This window comes from Rhynchophorus ferrugineus, unplaced genomic scaffold, assembly GCF_030347505.1.
Source record: "Rhynchophorus ferrugineus isolate W39M unplaced genomic scaffold, kcgeb_rfMv2 rfM5, whole genome shotgun sequence".
In the NCBI taxonomy this organism is placed as follows: Eukaryota; Metazoa; Arthropoda; class Insecta; order Coleoptera; family Curculionidae; genus Rhynchophorus; species Rhynchophorus ferrugineus.
Genome location: NW_027472584.1, coordinates 13,449,995 through 13,477,533, shown reverse-complemented (window position 1 = coordinate 13,477,533; position 27,539 = coordinate 13,449,995). Strand labels below are relative to the sequence as shown.

Below are 27,539 nucleotides of genomic sequence, written 5' to 3'. Positions count from 1 at the left end.
TGGTAAGGGGTTTCTATTTACAAACTAAATCAAACAACGAATGATAGATTAAAGAGAAATATCACTTTCTAAAAACTACCCATGGTTTAGTTTGGGTACTTTTCAATACAGTCCTTGTACATAGACAAAAACATCAAAGATATGTGAAAGGGTAGAAAATTAAGATGAAAAGGTCCACAAAATTTACTGATATGTAAATAAAATGAATAAAAAATATTTATAGATAAAGATTTGTTATAGTACAATATTAACAGCTATAGTTAAATGGAAAATTAATTTAAAAAAATTAAAAACCACTATTGATATTTCTAAGCGATTTTTTCGTTCAATATATTCTCGTCAAAATAATGACTTCTGTTGATATCCCGTTCACTATACTATCACGCAGATTAATTCATTTTTATATTAGATCTATACATTTTTTGAGGAGTTATTAACTCATATATTATTAGAATATTAAGAAAAGTACAAAAACAATATTTTAGCGGGGAGTGACTAGTTTGAACCCCCTAAAACTGGAACAGCTATAGTTATCTAATTTTAACTTAGTATATACCAGATCCCTGATATAGTTCCAACGAAACCAAGCTTTGTATCGTTGTTTTATGCAAATAATAGGACGCGCGTATAGGGGAATATTTTGATATTCACACATTCAGCGAGTTCCCTATTTTCGCTCTGTTAGGCACGTTATATCATTTCGTCTTGGCGTTAATTTATAAATCAAACAAAATTATATACACAAAACAACGATACGTACAAAATCCGAATTTTATTGCTTATTTTGATTGAACATCTGTCTCCTATAATCGTTGTCGATTTAACTAAGCATCACATTTACGTGAGTTTTTACGTACTTTTGCAATTTGGGTTTTCCCTATTTTTAATATATCAAAATAAATCAAGGATAATTTGGCAAGAATTGTTCTTTGAAAAATAGTTTGTTTTGTTTCTTGGTGTGACATTGATTTCACTTAACAAAAGTTGGTTAAGATTGAGGGATACTTTCACGTTATTCATTCTCAATAGTCAATATTGACATTACTTGGTGGAGGTAAGATCCGTATATTAATAATTTTGATTTGATTTGCAAAAGTATGTTTTTGGAAAATATAATAACAATATAAAATAAATAAATTTCAAGTGATTATTAGGTGCTTGTATGTATTTTGATCAGGGATATCTATTGGATATCTATTGCTCCCATATTGCCATATCAAAATTATTTGAGAAACTGTTGTTAAAACGCACTAAACCATTTATGGAAATACCAGATTTCCAGTTTGGATTTGGAAATGATTTGGACCACTCGACAATCGACCAAGTGCACAGAGTAATAGATGTTATTGAAAAGGCATTCGAAGAAAATAAATACTGTCCTGCAATATTTCTGGAGATCTGACAAGCTTTTGACCGGGTATGGTATTTGGGATTAACTTCCAAAATGAGCAAATTGTTACCGCGGAATTACTGTCTACTGCTGGAATCATATCTTTTCGAAAATTTAGAGTTTCTCATGAAGGGGCATTCTCAAACCTATTTCGGCTGATGTTCTACAGGGTAGTCTTGGGACCACTCCTATATATACTGCTGATATCCCAACAACAAAAGAAACAGTACTTGGAACATTTACCGACGACACAATTATTGTGGCAAAAGATTAATCTCTGTCTTAGACTGTAGAAAAAATACTAGTAGCGGTCAACAAAATCTACAAATAGACTAGAGACCGGAAAATACAGCTTAATAGGTCCAAATCTGTCCATGTTAATTTTGCGTTGCGGTGAAATGACAAAAACCTAATTATATCACTTGACGGAAGCCCCATTCCTCAAGCAGAATCAACAAATATCTCGGAATATATCTCGATGGTAGGTTAAACTGGAAACATCACGTTAGACAAAAAGCAAAGCAGATTGGACTCAAAATCAAGCAGCTGTACGGTTAGTCGGAATATATTCTCACCTTGACCTAAAATCAAAGAGATTAGTTTATCAGTCAATCATAAAGTCAAATTGGACCTATGAGTTGCAAATATGGGGTTGCCACACTAGCCTTAGTTGTGTATTAATGCAAGTACAACAGAACAGCACTAATAAAGTAATAAATTAATTGTAAATTAAGATTGTACTAAGCATATCGAATGTAAGATATAATTAATAAAAAATATTATTAATAATAATATTAATTATTATATGTCACCAAGTGTTAATAAGCTTGGCAAAACCAATTTCAAAATTCAAGAAAATTAATTGTTACAGTATGGATAATTCAATACAATATTAGCGGTTTCATTAAAGTTTACAGCAACAACACCCATTAGATAAAAATAGACGCGTCACATGAGAATTGAGCAAGTTTAGTTCTAATTACTACAGAAAAAATGTACTATAGTAAATACACATAGTAACATAAATTGCATATTTAAGAAAAACATCGTAATTTAATTATCTTGTAAAACATCATTGTTTAAGTGTTAATATGGCATTGATCTAGTTGATGTCAGGTTGTTAATTTATTTTTAGTATGCAGACACTTTTATGCACATGCTAAATTGTTCGTTCCTATTAAATTGTGTAAAATCAATTATTAATTATATAGCACCATTTTTATCTTAACCATTTCAAGAAATATTGTAAGATTTTATATAATGTTTGTTTATCCCTTTTAATTTAATGATAAAAACGAAAAAATGGAATATTATTCATAATATGTTAATTTTTAATTTACATTATTATTATTTTAATATATTAGTCCTATAAATTAATTTTAATTATTTTTTTTTAAATTTGTAGCTTTATTGAGAAAAGTCGGTACAATGTATTTTATTCAAAGTATTGTCCATTTCGAGAGAACGGTGCATCTATTGAATCTATTCACGAATCGACGAAGTTAAGCGTTGCTCACGACTCACATGTTGGAACAAGTGGTAATCAGAAGGAGTAAGGTCTGGAGAATACGACGGGTGGGTCGCACTTTCTATTTTAAAGTTGCCAAGTATGTTTTTACCGGTTTTGAATCATGTTGTCGAAAGTTCATCAGGTCATGCTGAGGAATAACAATGCTGTGTGTTTGCTTGTATTCCGGCCGTTTTTTGCGCAGTGCTTGGCTCAAACGCATTAATTGTAGTCGATAGGGGGATCGCTATATATCGATTGATGGTTTCGTCGAATAATTCAAATCCTCGTATATAAATCTTTTTTTTATTGCCTAGAACGCTCTTTGTCTTCGGTATCAAAATCACCACTTTTAATACGCCGATACCAATATTTACATGTCGAAATCGATAGAGAATGGTGCCATAAGATTCACACAGCATTCAATTACCTGCAGCCGCCTTTCTCTTTAAATTGAGGTGAAACAATTTCAACGCACTGAAAGAAAATTTTATTCGCACTTCGACGAAATGGCACATACTAAAAACTGAAGGTTGTTAGTGATGCTTCAACATGAAGTTGGTTACAAATGTACCCGATGTGATTAATATATAGTAATATCATCTGTTGTAAATCCTTTAAAATTAATTTATAGGTCTGATAATATTATTACAGCATTTTGACAACTTTCAATTTCTGTCCAATAGTCGGTTTATTTTCGGATATCTTCAGAAATCGGAGTGCTGTTTAATCAATCATGTCATTGATCGGAACAAGTGATAATCGAAAGGGGCAATTTCTGATTGACATGGTGACAAGCGTTTTCATGTAGGTTTTGCATCTTGCAGCTTTGTGGGCTTGCATCTGCAATTTTTAAGTTGGTGTTATCAAAGCTATTAAAGAATGTGTTGTGTATAATGAAAAGTAAAAACCTGTTATAACCGGCTTGGTAGCGTAGTGGTAAAGGCGATGGGACGATCCTCCTACTGTTGCGATGGCCGCAGGTTCGAATCCTGCTGGGCCATGGTCGTAAATTTATGTTTGTGATTATTTAAAATTTGTGAATGTTCTAGGCAAGAGTGTAAAATCCGACAAGGAAAATATATATATCTAAAAACCTGATATTATATAAATGTGAAAAATTCTTCAAAATTAATTTAAAATCTTAAGTATTTATTAAATACATTAAATAGTATAAAATTGTTGTAAGTAATTAATTAAATAAGTTTTGAGGAATCTTGCGAACTATTTTGCGAATATATAATAATATAAATAGTTTATTGCAATTTAAAGTCATATTAAAGTTCTTAATTACATCCAGATAATGAAATCCATTACGTATGAGATGATTAAATTAGAAAATGAAAGGATGAAAATATTAAACCAGGAATATTAAAAACAAATGTTTTTTAAGTACGGTAATTGTAATCATATTACTGTTATATAGGAGTCAAAAAATGATTAGACATTTATCGCTAATTACACATGAGACTCCGGCACAAACACTCAGAGTATATAATCGGTTCCCCCACCACTCGTTCACGAGCCACAGCCATTGAACACAAGCAACGTGTGTGCGAACTATGAGAGACAGTTTACCGACCATTTCCCACGATCTACACCCCACTAATACATTACAACCCCGTAAATCGCCACGTACATGTATTTGCATTTTCAGTTTCGCCTCCATTTTTACAGGAACTACACGGAAAAGGGGTTATCCGATTAGTTGGTGGATTAATTTCGTTTGTCAACTATTGCTTTTCAATGTTCTATAGGGGTTTTCTTAATATGCTGGTAATACATTCGAAAAATAATTTTGAGTTTTTTTTTGTAAATGGTCAAATAGTGAAAATTGTGTAGATGATACAAATATTATGTATCTTTAATTTCTTTCATCTTTTCAGTTTAACGTTTCAAAACATGTTTTTTTAACTGTCAGCTAGATATTACTTAGCTATATTATGTTATATTTATTTTGTAATAAATAATAACTGAAAGAGGTAATATCTGGTGTCATATGCCATGAATGGGGTGGGTAGATTTTTTTACATTTTTAGAGTATCTTAATATTACATTAATATGTTACTACTTTTCTTGTGTACTTGAATCACATTTCACAAAAAACCCATGGCACACATTTTATAACTAGTTGTTAACTGTAACTATCTAGTAATGTTTCCTTCATATTGTTCTTAAAAATTATCATTTGACTGGCGCCTCCCACTGGTGCACTCCACATATTTTTAAAACATGATACAATTTTCGCACATGATTATGTTAGTTCGAAGGGTTCTTGACTCTTCAACCTCTGGGTAAGTTCACTATTCACTGTTTACGCAATATCTTTTGATTGTATCTTTTGATTGATTGATTTGATTTGTTCTTTCGCAAACTGTTTAGTTTCTTCGCTGACCATTGGTATCCCTGGACCTTTGTTTGTCCATTTCTAATATACCATAATCGTTAACAATTCTGCCGAAAACTTTTGATAAGATTGGATCATGTTAATATTAGATTTCTTTGTGCAACTCTATAATTGCAAACTGTAGGTGCACACTAGAGACTTGCTTGTATAATAAAAGTTTATTGTAGCCAAGAGTGCAAAATCTGACAAGGAAAATGATCCCAGTCACAACAGTAACCAGATAAGACCGAATGTCTTCTGAGATGATCTCCAAGTTGGTCACTGGCCAATCGGTAGGCTTAATGCCAAAGATCGTGGTTCGTAGTTCACGTTAAGCAGTAGGTCCAGTCTAGATAAACCCTAGTTGGTAAAAAGGAAATTCTAAAATATAAAAAAAAATTATTGCGAAGTGTTAATTCGCATTGTCGTCTAAGCAATAACCACATTTTTTTAGCCTCATACAAAGTTTACAGGAACACAGTTATAAAAAACACAAGCAGTGTCATATTTTGTATGATAACGTTGGGCCATACGTTGTAAAAATTGCGTAGAATACACTGTTACAAATCGAATGGGAAGTTCTTTCGCACCCATCGTTCTTTTAACACGGTATTTGTAGTTGTAGAAGTTGATGGGACATATTTTGATTAATATATTATTATATTGTACCATTTTTATGTCAATAAATATCTTTAATTGAGTGAAAACATGATCAGAATACATGAAAAACCTAATAGAAAGTCTAACAATGGACTGCAATTTTTACTATTGTATAAACATTGTCACTTAACTAATTTAAAAAGCCTTGTTTCAGAGGGTATTTAGAAGATATTTTGCAGAATATTTACATAAAACATCTAAGCTTAGTTGGATATTTATGATAATATACTTATGTATATCTGTTGAACAATTACTTCGTACTATTGGTTTAGTCTTTAGGGTGCGCTCAATGGCAAGTTATATAATAACATCGGTATCTCCCATTACGACATTTACATGAAAATATGTTCCTCTATAACTGGAAATCTTTGTCTCTGAGCTGTCTCCACCACCACGAAGACTACAGGCTCATAGTTCTACTCACATGTAACACATACATTTTAGCACGTTTAAAAAGTAGTGACTGACAACTTGAATAAATAATAAAGCTTTGAATTTATAAAGAAGTATTACAGAGATAAAATAACATAACATTCAATCAACTGTATTACTTAATTTATTCTATTTTGTGTTTCTTTTTGTTTGTCTCAGGATGGGGCGGAGTCCACTATATTGTGAATATATTGGATTTTGTCGCTCTAACGTATGGATTATCGGGATGCAGCCCGATAACCTTCAATTTGTGATGGCATCTGTTGTTATTAGTGTTGGGAACTATCGACTGAAATTGACTATCGACTCTTTAGTATTTGACTACTTTTTACTATCGACTGTTTCAGTCGCTATTTTTGGTTCGACTGATTTTACTACTTTTTACCAGTGACTGTTTCAGTCGGCTGTTTTCAGTCATGTAATTTTAGTTATTATTTTTGGTTCTACTAGTTTCCTTCGACTGATTTTTAACATTCTGGCTCTGTGGTCCTAGCTACGTATATCAATAAAGCAGCATTTTGGAACGATATTTTTTAAGATTGTTAATATAATAGGGTAAAAAGATTAAAATTGTGAAATGATAAATAGTAAAATGGAAATAATAGGTAATATTTCGATTACTCTCTTGAATTTTGTTAAAAAAATTTTCCGTTCAATAATAAATAAAGCATTTACTTTATTTAAAAAAGCTCTAGTAGTTATTGTGCGATCATTTTTAATTATGTCATGAATTACTTTTTTTTTATGATTAGGTGTATAATTTTTATTTAGTATTTATGGTTATTGTACATGTTTAGTTTTTAGGTTTTGTTTTATTATAGTATATTATTTAAAAATAGCGATTAACATATTAAAATACGATAAAACATTTGTGGGATATTACTCCATTTCATAGAAAAATTCCATTCCTTTTTACAGATCCACAGAATATTCAAATAAAAAAGTAATTCTACTTCCTTTAAAATGAAATTATTAATTGCATGTTAATAGTATTCAGTAATTTTTTTCCTTTTCTTTTTTAAAGTTAGTACGTGAAGGAATATGTACATCTCCGTCTCGCTTATTCTACCTGCTTGGCCTTGCCTCTCGTAACTTATACAGTTACTATTTTCAATTTTAATTTTTATTTTCACTCGCTAATTTTTTGACTATTGACTGTTTCTACTGTTTTACGACTATCGACTGTTTTTAGTCGATATTATCATTGTTTGTTATTATCAACTGTTTTTATTCGAACTTTATATTTTCATTAGATATTTTGGTAATGTATCATTTCTCTTTTTCTAAAGACGTCGCATTTTCTTGTTCTTGTTTTCATGTTCTTGATTAGATGTTATCTTTACTAAGACGAATACTTTTTGGAAAAAATATCGATATATCGGCTTCAATATTTTAAAAGCTAAATCGATATATCAGAGAATATTTTTAGCAATACGAAGCTTCACTCCAACCCTAATTTTCTACACAAAATTCTTTTGAAGTGTGGAGGAGACAGTTAGATACTTTATTTCAAAAAACCGGCTTGGTTGGCGCAGTGGTAAAGTGGACAGGACGGTCATCCTGCTGTTACTATGTTGCTTGTTCGAATCCTACTGGGGCATGGTCGTAAATTTATGTTTGTGATTGTTTAATATTTATGATTGTTCTTAGACAAGAGTGAAAAATTCGACAATGGAAAATGATTCCAGCCACGGCAGTAATCAGGTTGGGTTAGACCGGATGTCTTCTGGGATGATGTCCAAGTTGGTCACTCGCCAGTCGGTAGACTTAATGCCAACGACCGTGGTTCGGAGCCCACGTTAAACAAAAGGTCCAGTCCGGATAAACCCTAGTAGATAAAAAGGAGACTCTAAAAATAAAAATAATAATCTATTCAAAAATTCTAGATTTTTATTAGCGATATTTTAATTTGAAACTTAAAGTTTAATACTTTCTTTTACAACTATTTATATTTTTATTAACAGTATAAATTAGTTATTTGCGGCTCTTTTGGCGTCAATGATAATTTTATTAAAACAGAAGTAATACAAACTCTCAGTGAAGGTATTCCTTCATTTACTGTTTAGTTTTAAATAATGCTTATATAGATTATTATTTTAATATGGATCTAATGCATTTTAAAGGTAAAAAAACTATTCATAAACAAAAATATATTTTAAGTGGTAGTAAGATTTAATAAAATGATTTTTCATTTAAATATATTATAATTTTTACTACTTTCTATTACTTTCTGGTTGAAATTGTTATTTCTACAGCCACCAATTCAAAAGATCAAAACAATTTATTATTTGCTGATGTTAAATATATTGCTGCAAGTAAATGAACCACTACTATTATAATTCACCAGGAGCTCAAAAGTAGTTTAATGGTAATATTTTTCTATATTGAAGATACAAATTAAAAATTTGAATATATGTTCCTTTTTTTCTAATTTATCGTAGTCAAATAATCATTTCAGCTGTAATCATATCAATATTGATAAAAATACTTGAGCTATATTTAGAACATCATGTGAATCAAAAGTTCTTTGAACTGATATCTGAGTATTATTTCAGTAAAATACTCTATATAATATAGGTTAAGAACGAGTGTTCTGACAAAATTAGATTACAGTTTTAATATAATTTTCAAAGTATTAATTTCTTTCAGTATCAATACATTTCTGTATCAATCTTCATATATTCATATATCTTCAATAAAAAAGTCGGTTGTTTGCTCGTTCTAAAATTATATTGACATTAATCATTGTATAAATATTGGCATTTAATGCTCGTCTGAGAGTGAAGCACCTTTCGCTATGTTGTAAGATGGCACAAATAATTATGCTGAAAAATTTGATAAATCGGCAGAATTAATCATATCTTACAGGTTTATTCCGCTGCTACCTGTAATCTCTAAATTATTTGAGAAAATGCTATTAAATTGTAAACCACTTATAAAAATATCAGATTTCTAGTTTGCATTTCGAAATCATCAATCAACAATGGAATAAGTAATATAGTAACAGGGGTTATTGAAAAGGCATTTCAAGAATATGCTGCCCTGTTTCATAAAGTTTCGCATGAAGGGACATTTTCAACATTTAAACCAATTTGATCTTGGACCTATTCCTGTATCTGATTTCTAATAACAATACAAAGAGTCTTGGTAACATTTGCCGATGATATATTCATTATAGAAAAAAAAACATGTCTCTGTCTAGAGCTGTAGAAAAAGTATAAGTGGTGGTCAACAAGATCTACAGTCCATATTAATGTCCATGTTAATTTTGCGTTAAAGTGAAATAACAAAAACCTAATTATATCACTTGGCGAATGCCGATTTCTTTAAACAGAATCAGCGAAATACCTCGGCCCGATCTCGATGGTAAGGTAATTTGGAATTGGAAACATCACCTTAAACAGAAAGCGGAGCAGATCACACTCAGAATCAAAGAATTGTACTGGTTAGTCGGAAGAGATTGGCTTAGCAGTGAATCATAACATAATTTTTGACCTGGGGACCATGGGGTTCCACTAAAACATAATTTGCCTGCAATTCTTTAGTTCCTTAACGAATTGAAAACCAGAGACATTGAGAATAGTTTTTTAATTTGCGACGGGTTACTTCATTGACTAAAAGAGAGAAAAATTTGGCATGGGATTGTTACAACGATCAGTAGCGTAGAAATCATAGGTTAAGTCCGGTCACTATTAGTTGTAAAACAAAATATCTAAGGAATCAAGTAGTTTTTGAGGCAATATAATCTATTATGGCCTTTTATGTCCACAATCCAAAATATTTAAAAACACTTGAATCGGAGATGTATGAGGATCCCACCCGTCATATTCTGCAGATGTTACTCCATTTAAATTTTTACTTATATCCAACAATGGTACATATGGAATATGGGCGAATTCATCCTTCATCCAAAAACAAGGAGTACACGTAACCAGCGATGGTAATATTTGTAATAACAATATTTTTAAATTACATTTTAAATACATTATTTGTCATGTAAAAACACTACACATTTTCGAAAGTCTGTTCTTAAGTTAACATATTGAGTCAAACTGTGAACATATTAACACTTATTTGTCAAACTTAAATGTACATCCCCATACATATAAGCGGAAGTTCAAATCTCTGTCACGCGTAAGCAACGTAATCTTTCCAGATCCAAAAAGTTCACGAGTGTGACTCGTTCAACTCAGATTAATCTTTTTCCTTGACCTGATATTTACACCTTCGCATAAAATGTTTGAATACAAATTAAATAGCCTTGCATTGAGTCATTTTATAATAGTTATGGTTAATGCATGACTAATATTTTGTTTGTTTAACAAAATTATATACATTGTTTTCTTAAATAATTATATGTGGGTATTTTATGCAACAAAACGTCACCAGCTTTCTTATGAAAGGCAGATGTTCCAGGTGTGTCCGTAATTACTTTCAGGTTTTTGTAACAGATTTCACTAGTCATAGGTATGCAATATTATGATTTTATGTATATTTCATTATATTCTACTAGCATTAACCTAACTTAAAAACTAAACAAGTTACGTTACATCAAAATAACAGCGTTATAGATTAAAAAAAATTTAATGTTGAGTTTGTGTCTAAAAACGTGTATTTGTGGCACGCTTTATGTTTCTTGCTTCATCAAAAGAAAAAAGTGGCTGAAAGATATTTACTATAACAGGTCAATTGAAAACAGGCCTACCATGGTAAAACATATTTTTTTGGAAAAATTAGTTTTTTTTATTGAACGTAATTCCCTTCAAGGGTGATACACTGATTATAGCGACCTTTCAACTCCAACCTTTATTTCAATGCCATTTTTGTAGTGTGATTTGTCCTTTGCTTCAAAGTAGGCCGCAGTTTCGGCGATCACCTCTTCATTGGACGAAAATTTCTTCCCAGCCAGCATTCTTTTGAGATCTGAGAACAGGAAATGGTCACTGGGGGCCAGATCTATAGAATACGATGGATGAGGTAGCAATTCGAAGCCCAATTTATGGGTTTTTGCCATCGTTTTCACTAACTTGTGACACGGTGCATTGTATTAGTGAAGCAGCACTTTCTTTTTCTTCAAATGCGGCCGTTTTTCGGAGATTTCGTCCTTCAAACGGCCCAATAACGCTATGTAGTAGTCGCTGTTGGTGGTCCTTCCTTTTTTAAGGTAGTCAATGAAAGTTATTCCATGCGCATCCCAAAATATAGACGCCATAAATTTGCCAGCCGACTATTGCTTTTTCTCACCCTTTGGAGTGGGTTCATTGTGTGCAGTCCACTCGGATGACTGTCGATTGGACTTCAGAGTGAAATGATGGAGCCATGTTTCATCCATTGTCACATATCGACGCAAAAACTCGGGTTTATTACGCTTGATCATCTTTAAACACTGCTCCGAATCATCAAGTCGTCATTGTTTTTAGTCAAAAGTGAGCTCGCGCGGCACCCGCTTTTCACGGAGCTTTCACGTACCCAAATATTCGTGAATGATATAATGTACGCGTTCAGTTGGCATCTTTAGAGCCTCTGCTGTTTTATTCAATTTCAATTTACGGTCATTCAAAATCATTTTGTGGATTTTTCAAATGTTTTAGTCGGTAACAACCTCTTTTGGGCGTCCAATGCGTTCACCGTCTTTGGTGCTCATTTCACCACGTCTAAACTTAGTGTACCAATCCTTGATTTTTGATTTTTCTGGGGCAGTGTCCGGAAATTCGGCATCAAGCCAAGTTTTTGCTTCAATTGTATTTTTTCCCTTCAAAAAGCAATATTTTATCAGCACGCAAAATTCCTTTTTATCAATTTTTTTCACAAATAATAAAAGTTGCTTCACTCAAAATGTTATAATTCACAAACTAATGATCCGACAGCTGTCAAAGTTATACACGCATCTTTTAAGGGTTAACTAAAAAACATATGGATTTATTTCCAGTAGCGCCTTCTATGTGTCAGGCCGAGTAATTCAAATATGGCGATTTTAACGTTTAAAACAAAAAAAACATCTTGGTTTGCCAAAAACGTTTGAAGAGTCGGAATTGCAGGAGTTATTAGATGAAGACCAAACACAAACTCATAAACAATTAAGAGAAATTTTGAATGTGAATCATAATTTGTGAACGATTACAAAGGATGGGTGCTACATGAATTGAATGACATGCAATTAGAGAATCAAAAAATCGCAATTGAAATGCTTCAGAAGTATGAATGCAAGTTATTCCTGCAATGAATAGTAACGGATGGTGAGAAATAGATTTATTTCGAAAATCCCAAGCGAAATCCTAGCCGGCCCGTCGACTGTGAGGTCAAATCGCTTTGACCGCAACCAGGACTAGGTTATGTCCATAAAATACTGAAAAACATAAAAACTGAAATTTTGTAACATTACAACACGCTGTATCATCCAGCAAAACCCGTCAAGGAAGCGTTGAAACCACTTGGATGGGAAGTATTATCATACCCTCCATACTTTTCAGACCTGGCTCCATCCGACTATCATCTTTTCGCATCGATGAGGCACGCGTGCAAGTTAAAAAATGGCTCGGTGAATGGCTTGGCTCTAACGAGAAACTTTTATTTTTGGAATGGCATCCATAAATTCCCTAAGAGTTGTGAAAATGTATAGAATGAAAGGGACAATACTTTGAATACATAAACTTTATTCACTAGTAACTAACTTGAGACGCGAATGAGGACTCTGATATCTGAAGGCCAGATACTTTCAGTTTAATAACTGTTTGACTTCACAATTTTTAATATTCACATTAATGAGTAGGTTCAAACACCAGTTTAAACAGTACGTTTCTAAAAAATACTGGAGGTTATCATAATTAAAATCAATAGAAACACTTTGAGTAATTATAATAAATTGGCTATCAATATAGTTACTACTGTGATAAAGAAATAGTAATGCTTTTGAGATAAAACACAAACGGTTTTTTTATTCTCTCAAATTTATTTAATTCCTTTCAATTGTTTTTAGCAATATTTTTCCAGCTTTCGAAACGATTGTTGTATTTAATTTCTGGGGTAGCCCTTAGAGTCATCTTCAACTCGGTTTTTATTAAGCCAGTTGGTTTACACCAATGTCTCCGAAGTGACTTTTTTGAGTTTAGGGATTAATTAAAAGTCTGACGGAACTAAATTAGGTGAAAGGAGCGATTGCGTGATGATATGAAATGAGTTGATTTGAGTTGATTCTTATAAAAAATTAACCAACCACCGTGGTATTTATATTCTTAATTTTTAATGATTCGAGTAAAGATTGTTGTTTTATTACATATTTAGCTGGAATTTATTCTTGTGACTGTTTAGATAAATTTTACTATATTATATTATACTATATTACATTTGTTATATTATTTCACTACACTTTCTGGTCTTACGTATGAACACAGTAGTACTGAGACCTACTCATTGACATTCAGTGTTTTTTTAAACGTGAATAATTGAGTAATATTAACATTTAACATGAGTAATGTTAACTATACTAGCAGTTTTTTGTAGGAAGCATAATTTCTAATTTAGGAACACTATCTTTGTCTATATAATTAGTTATATCAAGTGCATCAAAGCCTTGTGAGGTGTTAATTATGTTTGTTAAAGCCGAATGTTTGTGCCTTGGCCTACACAACAATTATATAACAAGGCTAAACAATTTAAACGAATACCGTCCATATTCTGACGCGTCGAGTGTTTTTTTATACAATTTTATTGGAATTTTCATTCATAATACTTTATCGTTTGCTGGAATCATTAACATTTTAATAATGACCATTTAATATTGTTTAGCTATGAAAACTATGCTTTACTCTTAAAAATATGATTTAATATTTCAAGAAACATAGGAATTTTCTAATTTAGCCACAATTAACCATCTTATTCTCAACTCTCATCCGTAAGTAAGCCTACATCTGCAAAGTATAAATAAAACATCTGTATTTTGTTATCATCAATTATAAGCTTATAACATGTTAAAGTCAATCTACAAATAAGCCCTTAAAGTTTTGTAGTTAAATATAATAAAAGTATAAAATTAATAAATGATCTGCTTGGGGAGGTGGTGGTTTATATATCTTGGAATTTTTAGTGATTGTACTTACTGTTTTACGTTAGCTTCAAACTACTGTCCTCGGCACTAAGCTTACCGACTGGCCAGTAACTATACCAGAAGACAGCTCTTACCCAATTTGGATACTGGCGTATCTAAATATTTCTGATACTGTGTGTCTGTTGAATTACAGAACTATTTCCGAGATTATATTCGATCTCATTACACGTACACAAATAAATTCATTTTCATTATGATTATGACGTACAAGAAACCAGAAAATAGGATTGAACCAAACCACATGAATTTGTATAGCTAAAGTGTTATTCTTCTATAAGTTATTCTGATGAGATTTCTTCAATACTTAACCAGCGACCCATTTTTTCTTACATTCTAGATTTGAACTGACTAAGCGGCATTTGTAAGAGACACGTATTTTTCTTCTTTATTTTGAAGAAATCTGTAGGTGAGACACATTATTTTTTTATAAGCACATGATAGTGTATAGAGTATTACTTAAGTGAATTTGTATAGAGCAGTATAAGGCTTAAGAATGGTGATTCTGTCGTCAAAAGTAAATTAAGTTGCGGCATTGAAAGTTCATGGTAAATCGATATAAAAATAAAATCGATGCGTATGATTCAAGCAATATAATCAGTCGTTTTACTAGTAACAATACGATCAAGTGATTTTATCTTGAAAAATCCGTGAAACCTACATGGAAAGCCAAACATTATTCAATTTTGTCCCAATCTCTCAAAGTGACTGAAAATCATGTACTGAAAATGGTTTTTGTGAGGTTAAGGATGTTGTAAAAAGATAAAATGAGAAAAAAAGCGGTTGTGGAATGATCTGAGTTCAATTTTTGAGTTCATAACACTTAAAGGACATTATTTGTTGATACTTTTTTTTATCACAGGGAGATTCAAAATTGCACTGCTTAACAATCAACCATTTTGTATATTTTGTTGTTTTTTATAACAGAACCAGTTATTAAAATTCAAGTACGATATTTAATACATATAGAAAGAACTTGAAGAACAGCAGAAATAGGAGCAAACATTTTTTTTTTTAAATTGCAATTATTTTCAGCTTTGGCGAAAAAATACCATTACCATTTTTAATGATGGTCGCTCTGCCTCACGTACGAATCCTTACAAAAGGGCACGTGTTGTTTCCAATTTAGGAAATAAACTTTCACACAAACAATAGCGTTGCTTCAGCAAAAAATAACGTAAAAACGCGTATATTAGTTGCAAATACTGTCCATCCCGGACACTGGTCATCTTTCTATTGTTTGACCGCTTTTTTGTTTCTTCACCAGCTTGACCAGATTCCACTGTTGATGAACGAGTTTTTTTCGCTCTTTTGAATCCAGTAGGGTTGCAAATCTTTATAGGTGTGCGTTTGCTGCTTTTTATGTATTGCCAAAATGTTCACGACAAAAGGTTTTGCTTATTGGGAGGGTTGAAGATTCGTATGGTCACTCGTACTGACCAGTCTTAATGATCTGAAAGGGTAAGTGTTTTTTTAGTTAATCTCTTGTATTGTACTCTTAATTTTGAATTTTGTGTATTTTTGTCGTTTTATATACAGTGGCGGTTATATACCAGTAAACTAGTAAACTAAGAACTATAACTGAAATTAAGAAATCATATAACTATTAATATTTATACAGTATTATAATCACAACAAGGATATTTATTACAAATTAATTTTATAATAAATTTAAATCGGGAGTAAGGCTATGGCATTGCCAACCCATTAAATTTAAACACAAGTATAGTTGAATTATTGAATGTTAAATATAATTCTTTGAGCATATTGCCCGGACCTTGATCCGTCAGACTACCATTTGTTTCTGCCTCTGCAAAACTATCTCAGTAGTGTAAAGCTAACTTTAAAAGATGCTTCTTCATTTTTTCTCTCAGGATTTGTCAGAAATTCTACAGTGACAGAATTATGTTTTTTCGAGTAAAGTGGTAAAGGTCATCGATCAAAACATGACATTGCCACATAACAACTCAATTGTAAATAAATATTGTGGTTTAGTTAAAGCAAGTTTACACTATAGTGATCACATAGAATCATTCAGGATAAGAATTGAATAATAAAGTTAGTTAATAAGAGCGAAATAACCAAATTATAAATTAATTATTAAATATTTTTTTATTTTTGACTTCTTCATTAATTATTAATTTTTGGACAAAATAAACATTGCGAAAACATTTCTTATTTACTTTACACTAATAATTCTACAGACTTGAATTCTGATTTCATGTACAACCAACTTCAAGAAGTTTTTATTCTATTTTTGCAAATTATATTCTGCTATCTATTCTGGTTGGAGATTTTAGCGCACATATAGGTTCAGCCAGAGATCTTAACAAGAATGATTGTTATGTTGAGCCGAAATATCGTCTTGCAGCAGATTCGTTAATAAGATCGGGTAGAAGCCTTAAACACTGCAGTGTCTTCTTCAGAGTTCTTCTTTTTATATTCAATAATTGTTGGGAAATTATTACTATCTTGCCCTCTTTCTTTCTTTCTTTCTAATTAAAATATATCCAGCTTGTCATAAAAGCTGACAGCTGTCCCTTGGACTTGTATCGTATATTTTCGATTATATATGAATATTTTAACACAAACCTTTTGTGTCAGCATTTAGACTAAGTGATCGCCCTGTGGTCGGAATTCCACCACAATGTATTAAATTAATCATGTTTATATCATAATAGAGTAAAAAGACTAATTTAAAAATGATATGTTATAAACTTGGTTTCACAATATTTTCAATATAAAATCAGAAATTGTATTTGATACATAACATTAATTAAAATAATAAATATTTGTATATTAAAACATATTAAAATATATTCAAACTATCTCAAGAACTAACACTCACAACAAATTGCATTTAATGAATTCTAATTTTCATTAACTTTCAATAATCAACAACGTTTTAATAAGTGTAAATAACTGCGCCACTCAGTATTATATCAAAGTATTATATAAAGTATATCTGAGTTCAATTTTTGAGTTCATAACACTTAAAGGACATTATTTGTTGATACTTTTTTTTATCACAGGGAGATTCAAAATTGCACTGCTTAACAATCAACCATTTTGTATATTTTGTTGTTTTTTATAACAGAACCAGTTATTAAAATTCAAGTACGATATTTAATACATATAGAAAGAACTTGAAGAACAGCAGAAATAGGAGCAAACATTTTTTTTTAAATTGCAATTATTTTCAGCTTTGGCGAATCACTAACATTTTTAAATTGCATTTAATGAATTCTAATTTTCATTAACTTTCAATAAACAACAACGTTTTAATAAGTGTAAATAACTGCGCCACTCAGTATTATAACAAAGTGTCATAAGAAGATTATTTTCAGAACTGTAACAATTTCAGAAATTCAGCATCGAATATATACATATTCTTTATTTACTTTTATGTTATAAACATAAGCATGGAATAATAAATGAAGTAATACACGTTTTTTCATTAAAATAGAGAATTTAAAACAATTTTGAGATTGATATTTGAATTTAGCATGTATATTAAAATAATAGCGAACGCAATTAGGTAATTTATTTTTTACAATTTGGAAATCTATATTAAAGGTATGTATTTACAATCATTAAATCAACTATTTATTTTCTAAAACTTATGTCTATAAATTAAGGTTCAAGGTTCAAAGAATAAAATGATATGATAAAATGATAATATAATCAATAATATATGATCATATAGTCCATTATAGCTGTTTTGCACTGTTTTTAATGCACTTTTTGTTAACTTCAACTACTTGTTTGCTTGCTGCGTAGTCGATTATTGTAAGAAGGACGCTAATTAGACTAATATTACCCAGAAACATTCAATAATTTGACTTTTACTCAGCTAACTAAAGTTTTCAGAAACATTCAGAGAGAAACCAAGTTTAATAATATTTTCAAAGTTCGACCTTTTGGCGGTCCAGACACAGAGTGTGGTCTACTTGTTGATGATCATCTATGAGGTATTCTAGACGCCATAAATAAAATCACTAAGAAAACTTAAGTGATCTCATCTAGCAAAATATACCCAGACCTGCCTGTCATTTTTGTTGTTACTTCACTTAGCAAAAAATTATGTGAATAAAATTATCATGAACAAACCACAAGTTTAATAGAGTGATTTTATTCCATCAAGATATGTTTAAATAAGTATATTATAGAATAATAATACTATGTTAAGAGAAAACTATATATAGATTTAGTTATACAATTTACGGAAATATAATGGACAAATTTAAAGTATTTGAATTTGTATTCTTTCATTTTATTTTAACTTATTATTATGTTTTCATTATTTGTTACCAACTTACTAATTTTTAATTCTTAATAATTGTTTTATTATGGTAATTTTTTGTTTAAAAAGTCGCCTTTTCCTGTAAAATAAAATGGAATTTTGAAGTGCATTAATAGTTTTCTTTTTTTATTAATATTAACCATATATATATATATATATATATATATATATATATATATATATATATATATATATATATATATATATATATATATATATATATATAAATAACTTATGTATAAAGTGTATAAATAAAATAAAATTAATAACTCAAACCGAGGGGATTAAAAGTATAAATAGTGTATATACAATTTAAAAATGGACACAAATACAAGTAATAAATACAATCATAACAAAGTAGACTATCCAGATAGCACACACTAGCACCCACACCAAAATGGTAATAATTATTTTATCAGCGGCACTTATCTCAGCATATACTAGACTGTATGAATATAATCGATTTCTCATAGAAATTCGAGGAGTCTGTATTTTTTACTGTTAAGGATTTCTGCAGCCCATACATAGCTCTAATTTGGTAGAGTCGTGGACAGTCGTCCAGTAGACTGAAGTAAGGGCAAGGTGACAAAACTCACAGTAAGCAGGCGGTCTCGAAGTCATAATTGAGGAATACATATTGATGTATTTTCTCGTCTTGCTTGTTAATTAATCCAAGTACAAATGAAATGTAGTAATAAATTAATTTATAATTAAGATTGTACTAAGAGTATCTAATAAAGATGTTATTTAAAAAAAGTTTTAATTTCAAAGAGCTTGTTATGGTTACCCTCCTGGGCCCAACGACGCTCTACCTCTTTCTTAGTGAAACACGAAATGAATAGGATAAGATCAGTGTAGATACAAACATTTGTGATGGGGAGGGGAGAGGAGGCTGTCGATTTAGCCGCACTATCCGCGCACTCATTTCCCAGTATCTTGTAGCCATTCAGTTAAAGCGTATGGATGATTGACAGTGGGTCGGTGACCAGGGGATGGTTTCCAGGAATCATTCGAGGCAATTTCGGGAATCGTTCTTTGGTCATTCTTTGAAAGATTTTATTGCAATGTAAGATAAAGCTTTGAGTATCACAAAGAGTTCAGCGGTCAATATTGAACCCTGTTCAGGGACCACACCACAAATACACTGCCAAACTCACTGCGAGATTTAGAGTGTATATATGTGCTTGCGGCCAGAGTAAAAGTGGAGAAGTTCCCAGAACTTCAACTGAATAAGATAGGACAATGTTCTCTCTTAAAAAATTGACATAAGGATGTGTTTATGAAGGGGGTAGTGAAGGTCCTAGGGGAAAAATTGGGATAGTGGATAGGAAGGGGATGCAGTAAGTTATCTCGGATCCTGGAAAGATCAGTAATTATATAAGAGGTTCTTATATACATTGATACTGTATGATCCAGTTCAGCTTTTGTAACGAGAAGTAGAGGACAAGGAAGCAATAACTTAAGATAATCGGAAATAGATTCTAGAAGCATCAGAAATAATATTAATATTGCAACCCGATATCAATCTAGTGCAATTTTAGTGCAATTTATGTAATAAAATTTAAAATCCTGCAAAACAGTGAATGTGTGAAGTGATGCCAGTGAATGGTATATGTTCCCTGATAAAATAAATGTTTTTCGTAGAATATAAAATGTTTTACAATAATTATATCGTTATCATATATACAACTTTTGATAAAGTTTTAAAGATGATAATAATGACTTGCTCACAAAATTCGCTGGAATATCGTATTTATAAAACACAATATAATGTCATACCACATACCACGACGAAATATTTTTTTAAATAGGAGATAATTCGTAAATAAGACAAAGATATTTTTTAAGAAATTTATAAAAATATGTATTTGTTAATCTTATAATCACATTATTTTTCGGTTTGAGATCGTTATAAAAAGAATATGTACAAAGAAAAATATATAAATATCCTATATAGAATTTTTTCAATACTATCTAATTTACAAAAATAAATTAAAATTGCCGAAAGGAAAAACAAAAATATTTTTAGGTACAATGAATGACTAAAGCCTTGTTCAAATGCTGTATCACTTTTGACCAGAATTCGTAGTTTGATATGTTATCGGAGTAGTTCATATAATATTTTACCTCGATATCACTTCCAGATTGTCCGATTGGTTTAATTAAAGCACAACATTTAAGGCAGGGACACTTTCAAACTAAACTATATTTCACTATGTATCAGTACGCAACTTCAGCACCCCACGGCCTATAGGGCTTCATCCCTTGCGACGTAGGTACGTTTTGACTATAATTTTGGTGGTGACTTGATGATGGTACACCAAACGAATTTACCGGTGGTGGATACTGATGGTGGGGGCTATAGGTCAACGCTGATGACGTTGTTGTGGTTAATGGTGTCAATATTGATGTAGATGGAGCTAATCTGCTGGTATCAGTGGATGGAACAGGTGCTATAGTTTGAGCGCAAGAAGTCGAAATGTCATAATGTCCCAACTCGTGATGCATGTTCTGATGATGAATTGGTGGAGGTAATGGTGGTGGTTGGTGGGTATTCAGTGGTCCATGAGTAGGAGACGGTAGCGAGTTCAGTGGTGGAGGATACGCCTGAGATGATCCATAACTCCATGGCGCGGAAGCAGCTTGTTTCAAAGCCAATTCCTTCTGAGCGGCACAGCACTGTAAATGGGAAGTTAACCTCAGCCTCATTGGATTTTGCGCGTCCATTCCTTCAATTCTTTCGAGATAACGGGTCACTTCAGCTAAGCATTCCCTAAATCCCATTCCATGATAATCAACTGCATATTTGTGAGGGTCAAAGGCAAACGAATCTAAACCTGTAACAATAAAATGTACATTTAGTATTGTAAAATAATCAATTATTAAATATAATAAATATTCAAGTATTTAATGATAATTGAGTAATTTTAATATTTGCAATATAAATAAAGGGATAAGCCTTGCTTTTTTTAACTGTTCGATAACGATTAACAGGTACAAACGGCAAGGGTTGAGTGAATTAACGTGGGAATATTTTCTGCCAGCTGTGCCTAAACCGCTAGTGTGGGAACAATTTTTATCGGTAAATGTCATCCGTGCAACAGGTATATATACATTTAGATTAGGGCCACATGCGTTTGTTTTGGCCAAACAAAAAGCAGGTCACAGTATCGCTAATTTAATTATGAATTGACATGAAATTTAATCAATGCAAGTCATGAAACGCGTCATAAAAATAATTGCAAATGAAATATAAAACAGAAATTGATTTGATTTCTGATTATACCACGAAAAACTCGTAATTTATTTTTTAAATTATACGACCACAGCATGCATTAGTTTTTCCAACAAATAAATTAACATTGAATTCATGTTTTTACATAAGAAAATAATAATTTACCCAACATATAATGTTCAACCAAAATTATATTATATGATATTGAACAATTGCTATTTAGTTCTGATGTACTAAAATATTTACTAGTTATAATTATTAAATTAAATTAGTTTTGGTCACTTAAATTTTAATAAAAAAAAAATAAGTTGATGTACAATGTTAGATTGAAGTTAAATATATATCTTTTAATTCTTTAATTTTATTTAAAATTTAATATAATTTTTCAAATTTCATCTTAATATTTTGTTCCAGTTTATTTCCAGCTTTTTTTTTAATTTTTGACTCGAAATAAATAGTAGAAAGTTTAACAATTAATATAAAAACAAACAATATTTACATTTGCTAATGATTAAATTAAACGAAGTTACGACAATAGAAAATCGTAAGTGTAATAATTAATTTTGCTTTGAAATTTAATTTTAACATTTAACTGAGAAACTGACATATATTGTAGTAGAAAATGTTGACAGAATATGTTAGTACTGGTTAGCAGATGATTAAAAGATAAACAACGTTCCTTGAGAAATATTACGTTGTTATTAATGGTCTAATGAAGACGTGTACGTACCTTTTGCGTGTAACATTTTCAGATGATCTACAGTCATCTGAAGGATTTCGGCTTTTTCCAGTTTAGCAGATCCTTGTTTTTCGAAGGCACTAGGCACTAATCGCTTCAGTTCGGATAGAGACATGTTGATTCTATCACGACGTTTCTTCTCTATAACACCTCTACGTTTTTTTCTCGATAACATTTGACAACTATCAGCATCTCCGGGTGATGTGCATCTATAAGAAAAGAGTAATTAGAAATTTGAAACACTCCATGATGTTGAATGAATTGTTTATTGCGAACTAGAAATGACATAGACACGTACTGTTCTTTGGATGATTCCTCGGAATAAGCATCATCACAATCACTTTCGGATAGAGGCCTTTTAGTGCCTCTATTCACTGGTTGCCACGAAGAAGCGGGATTCGAACCGGAGTATCCCCAGTGTAACGGCGTATTCTGGGATAACGAGTGATCCATGGTCGCGATTTTTGCGTAAGTGGTGAGCGAAGTCGGAAATTCAGTCGCGTGTCACAACGGCTGTCGAGTAAAGCAGCGCGTGTGCTGACAGTGGGCGCAATGTTGAATGTGTTCTTACCCTGTTGATCGGACGTCAGCCGTAGCGCCGTTCGGTCACGTTTTTACCCCCACTTTTCCATCCCCACTCGCTACTGTGCCGCACACGCCACAATTCACCCCCTTCGATCTTTACCGGGGCTGGTTCGATTCATATTGAGGGATTTACCCTGAATATACGAGGGTTTCTGGGAATGTTATGTTCTTAATAATGCTAAATGGTTTAACTACTACATGATCGGACTTGTGATTTTTTAAAAATATTTTAAAACTTTTTACCAACGAAGGTTTATCTGGACTGGACCTACAGTTTAACATGGGCTCCGAACTACGGTCCTCGGCATTAAACCTACCGACTGTCCAGTGACCAACTTAGAGACCATCCAAGAATGTATCCGGTCTTACCCAGCCTGGTTACTGGCGTGACTGAGATGGTTATTCCTTGTCGGATTTTCCACTGTTGCCTATAAATACATTTACAATTACTATTACAATCACAAACATAAAGTACATCCATGCCCTAGCAGGATCCGAACCCGCGATTATCGCAACAGTAGGAGGGTATTCCATGCGCCTTGACTACTGCGCCAACGAAGCCGGCGGACTGTGAATTAGTTTTTTGGGTTTTATTATAATAGGAATTGAATATATTATATTAGCAAACACCATCATCAGCAAGTATGATCAACAACCATGACATGACGAGTTTAAAGCGCATACTCAGAACTTGATATTAAACCAGGTTGACGTTGTTAATAAGGTTGTGAAAATTAAAAGATAAATTATTTTTCACAATAAAACCTTAAAATTCCTGAACTTGAAGGCAAGAAAGAGGATACTGTAAAATATAACAACTAACTATTTCTCCTGGTTTCATCGTGGTTTGAAGCTTCTGTTCTCGTAGGAGTGAGATTATCCATCTAATCAATTGCAATGAGAGACGATCACTGCGCAATAAGAGCGACTTTGACTCTTAGGTAACACTTAAAATATATGTTGCTTTTTTGGAAACGTGTCGGGCGGATATTTTTTATGTTTGCTGTTTTTACTGGACCTACTTAACGTGGGCTTCGAACGACTGTCCTCGGTATTAAGCTTACCGATTGGTCAGTGACTAACTTAGAGACCATCCCAGAAGACATCTGGTCTTACCCAGCCTGGCTAGCGTTACTCGAAGGTTATTTCTTGACGGATTTAACACTATTGCCCGGATTTCACAATTACAAACATAAAGTACATCTATAGCCTAAGGGATTCGAACCCGCAATTATCGCAGTAGCAGAAGGACGTCCTGTAGCCTTAACCACTGCGGCTACTAAGCTAGTTGAAAACAAATAGTAGCAATTGTACACGATAATTTGACATAGTTTTTACGACCTATTAATAGTGCCATAATTTTTACAAATAAAATAGCGATAACTTATTCAATATTCTAATAATAAAGTAGGCTTTAATTAATAAACGTGTTTTTAATTTATCTTAAAATATACAGTTTTTTTTCCATAATATTTATGGTCTAATTATAGAATATTTTAAACCTATTTATATATTAATTACTAATAAGTATAAATATGTTATTATTTTGATATATATATATATATATATATATATATATATATATATATATATATATATATATATATATATATATATATATATATATATATATACGGTTCTAGTCAAATAAAAACCGTATAATTAACTAAAAAAATCGTTTGACAAAAGAACGTGGATCAAATGAGGGTGAAAATCGTGGGACGAACCTAACGGTGCAGCTAGATCAATCTGATATCCAACACTGTTTCACCTGAGACCGAAAGAAAGGTATTGGAACCCGCTATCTTTAGGATTTAGGTACCGTAAGGGATTGTGTACCGCACTACTATTTTTGTCTGTATTTTTTTTTATTCATGGCTATCCCGGAAGATTTCAGATGATATTTCCGGGTGTAGAAAGTACTTTCATTTTTTATATTTGAGTTATTTTCGGTTTTTATTTTATATACAGTAATTTTATTAGAAGTTCTCAGTTTTGGGATTAAAATAAAAATGTTACAGTAGCAGATATAAAGATTATTATGACAACTTAAGAAAAATAATAATTCATAAAATAACATCAAGAGTATTTTAGTAGCGATGAATGCTTATGTGCGCCAAACTATAATTGGCTTACTCGTTTTCTTTTTGGAAATATTGATATTAAATATAAACTTAAAGCGTGATTGACTGGCGAACTGGTCAAGACGGCAAGACGGTCCTCCTACTGGATGATAATCGTAGGTTCTAATCCTGCTAAGACACAGTTGTAAATTTTTGTTTGTTATTGTTTATAATTGGGATTGTCCATTAGGCAAGGGTGCAAAATCCAACGAGGAATATTCTGAGATATTGACAATATATATTACAGGAACTAAAATAAACTATGTTAAAGTTGTATTATTGGGCTTTAATTTTTAATATTTTATGTTATTTTATTTTAGATAAAATTAAATACTAAGAAATTTCAAGCCCAAATTAGAAAAAATCATCATGAATGAGCACTAGAATACTATGTATTTGTATCGAGTATTGAAAAAAGGTCTTTATACAAACAAAAATGCGACTTTGCAACAAGACGACTCTCAGCCATGTGTTTTAAAACCCGTGTAAATTTGCATGGGAACGCTTAATTGGGAAGTCCTACCAACCGTATTTACTGTACATTGTTTCAACCGATTCTACATGGTATGATTGAGTGCCACTTTCATTTTTATAATGATATCCGAAAATAAACTTATTCTCCTGCGTGGAAATCAAATATTTATTGCTATTTTGTTCATCATTGCCTTCAATGAAACAAGAAAATCATTCATTAATGTTTTATTAATAATTTATTATTAATTGTTGAAATTAATTTATGTCTATGACAAAAGCTATATTAGCTTTCTACATTTTTCCTTTTATATGTTCTATATATATAAAATATATCCAATAATAAGGATTTTTACTATTTTAAATGTTCATGGTTAATTATTATAATTTTATATTCTAATTACGATCCTTTTTATGTTATATATTATAATTACAATAATTATATTATTTAATATTTTTATATTGTCTTAAATTTATTTATTTCATTATTAATTATTTTTAATTTGATTAAATATTTTTTTATTACATTTAACTACTAATTTAGATTTTTGCCCTATTATTATTCTGTTATTCTATAATCCTATTAATTTTTGGTCTGCAGAGTCAAGAAGTTCGAGGACAGTGAATTACAAGACTTACTGATATTCAGGCAGCTTAGCAGATGGTGAATAAACTGTTTCCAAATATTTACATGCGATGGGAAAGATCCAAAAGAAGGGAAAATGGATACTGAGACGAATTCACTGACGTTACAATTTTTTTATGTTGAACTGTTTTAAAACTGCGAGTTCATTGCTTAACAGGAAAAAAGGGAACAGTTTTTATGGTATGTTGTGACTGGCGATGAAAAGTATATCTATTATGATAATCTTAAGGGCAAAATTCATGGATTAGTCTATGACTAGTGGAGTGGTATCTACATTGGTACCTAAGCGGAATTTTCAAAACTATTAAGTCTGGCTGTGCATATGGTGGGGTCAACAAATTTAATAAGGTGTTGTAGTAAGGAAAGTCAGCAATAGAGAGCAATAGATACACTGTTGCAGCTTAAATGGGAAGTTCTGCCGTCCAGCGTACTCACCAGACATAATGCCTTCTAATTACCATTTGTTCAGAACATAGCTCGACTGTCACACGGTTTCTAAATGCTAAAGAAATGGGAAAAGAGATCGATGTTTGGATAGTGATCCGTGCGTCCAAACCAACATCGTTCTTCAGAAAGGTAGAAAAAGTTTACAAAAAAGTTTAAAAGTTTTAAAAAAATACGTAAATATTATCATTAATAAATTGTACCAATTATTTGGTAAATCACCCTTCTTATGGTAAAAAAATATTCGAATATGTCAAGCACGTAATACTTTCATTATTTTTAACATTTTATTTGGTTTATGTTATATTAATTATTATTATTTTTATTATTACTATTATTATTAATGTCTAAACGTTAATTTTAAAGGATTTACAACAAATGATGTTACTGTGTATTAAATCTTGGGGGGTACATTTGCAACCAAGGTATGAACAAAAATATGTCTGAATTTATACCGAGTAAATAGCGTTTGCGGGACGTTTTACTTTTTTACTTAAATTTGAAGAAAAAGACGGTT

At 31.4% G+C, this 27,539-nt stretch overlaps 2 protein-coding genes across 6 annotated transcripts in view; one reads left to right on the top strand and one right to left on the bottom strand.

Annotated features, from left to right (window-relative positions):
* The window catches only part of Asph (Aspartyl beta-hydroxylase), a 63,512-nt gene that overhangs the window by 22,394 nt on the left and 13,579 nt on the right, over positions 1 to 27,539 (top strand). For 2 of the 5 annotated variants that reach the window (XM_076405195.1, XM_076405191.1), the window contains exon 2: positions 26,534 to 26,758. The exons of the other annotated variants lie outside the window; for them this stretch is intronic. The gene's annotated coding sequence lies outside the window, so the exon portion shown is untranslated. The remainder of the gene's footprint in view (positions 1 to 26,533; positions 26,759 to 27,539) is intronic. 5 annotated transcript variants of the gene reach the window in all.
* On the bottom strand, positions 20,686 to 23,296 carry Hey (Hairy/E(spl)-related with YRPW motif). The gene is made up of 3 exons (XM_076406340.1): positions 23,052 to 23,296; positions 22,745 to 22,962; positions 20,686 to 21,616 (listed from the first exon to the last, which is right to left on the bottom strand). Exons 1-3 carry the CDS (start codon positions 23,204 to 23,206, stop codon positions 21,000 to 21,002), a joined length of 990 nt encoding a protein of 329 aa, XP_076262455.1. The 5' UTR covers positions 23,207 to 23,296; the 3' UTR covers positions 20,686 to 20,999.

Excerpts from the sequence above, each read along its gene's own strand:
- Hey (XM_076406340.1), bottom strand. The coding sequence starts at position 23,206 with ATGGATCACTCGTTATCCCAGAATACGCCGTTACACTGGGGATACTCC. Across the intron at positions 22,963-23,051 it reads GAGGAATCATCCAAAGAACA|ATGCACATCACCCGGAGATG; the intron begins GTACGTGTCTAT and ends CTTTTCTTATAG. Across the intron at positions 21,617-22,744 it reads GAAAATGTTACACGCAAAAG|GTTTAGATTCGTTTGCCTTT; the intron begins GTACGTACACGT and ends TTATTGTTACAG.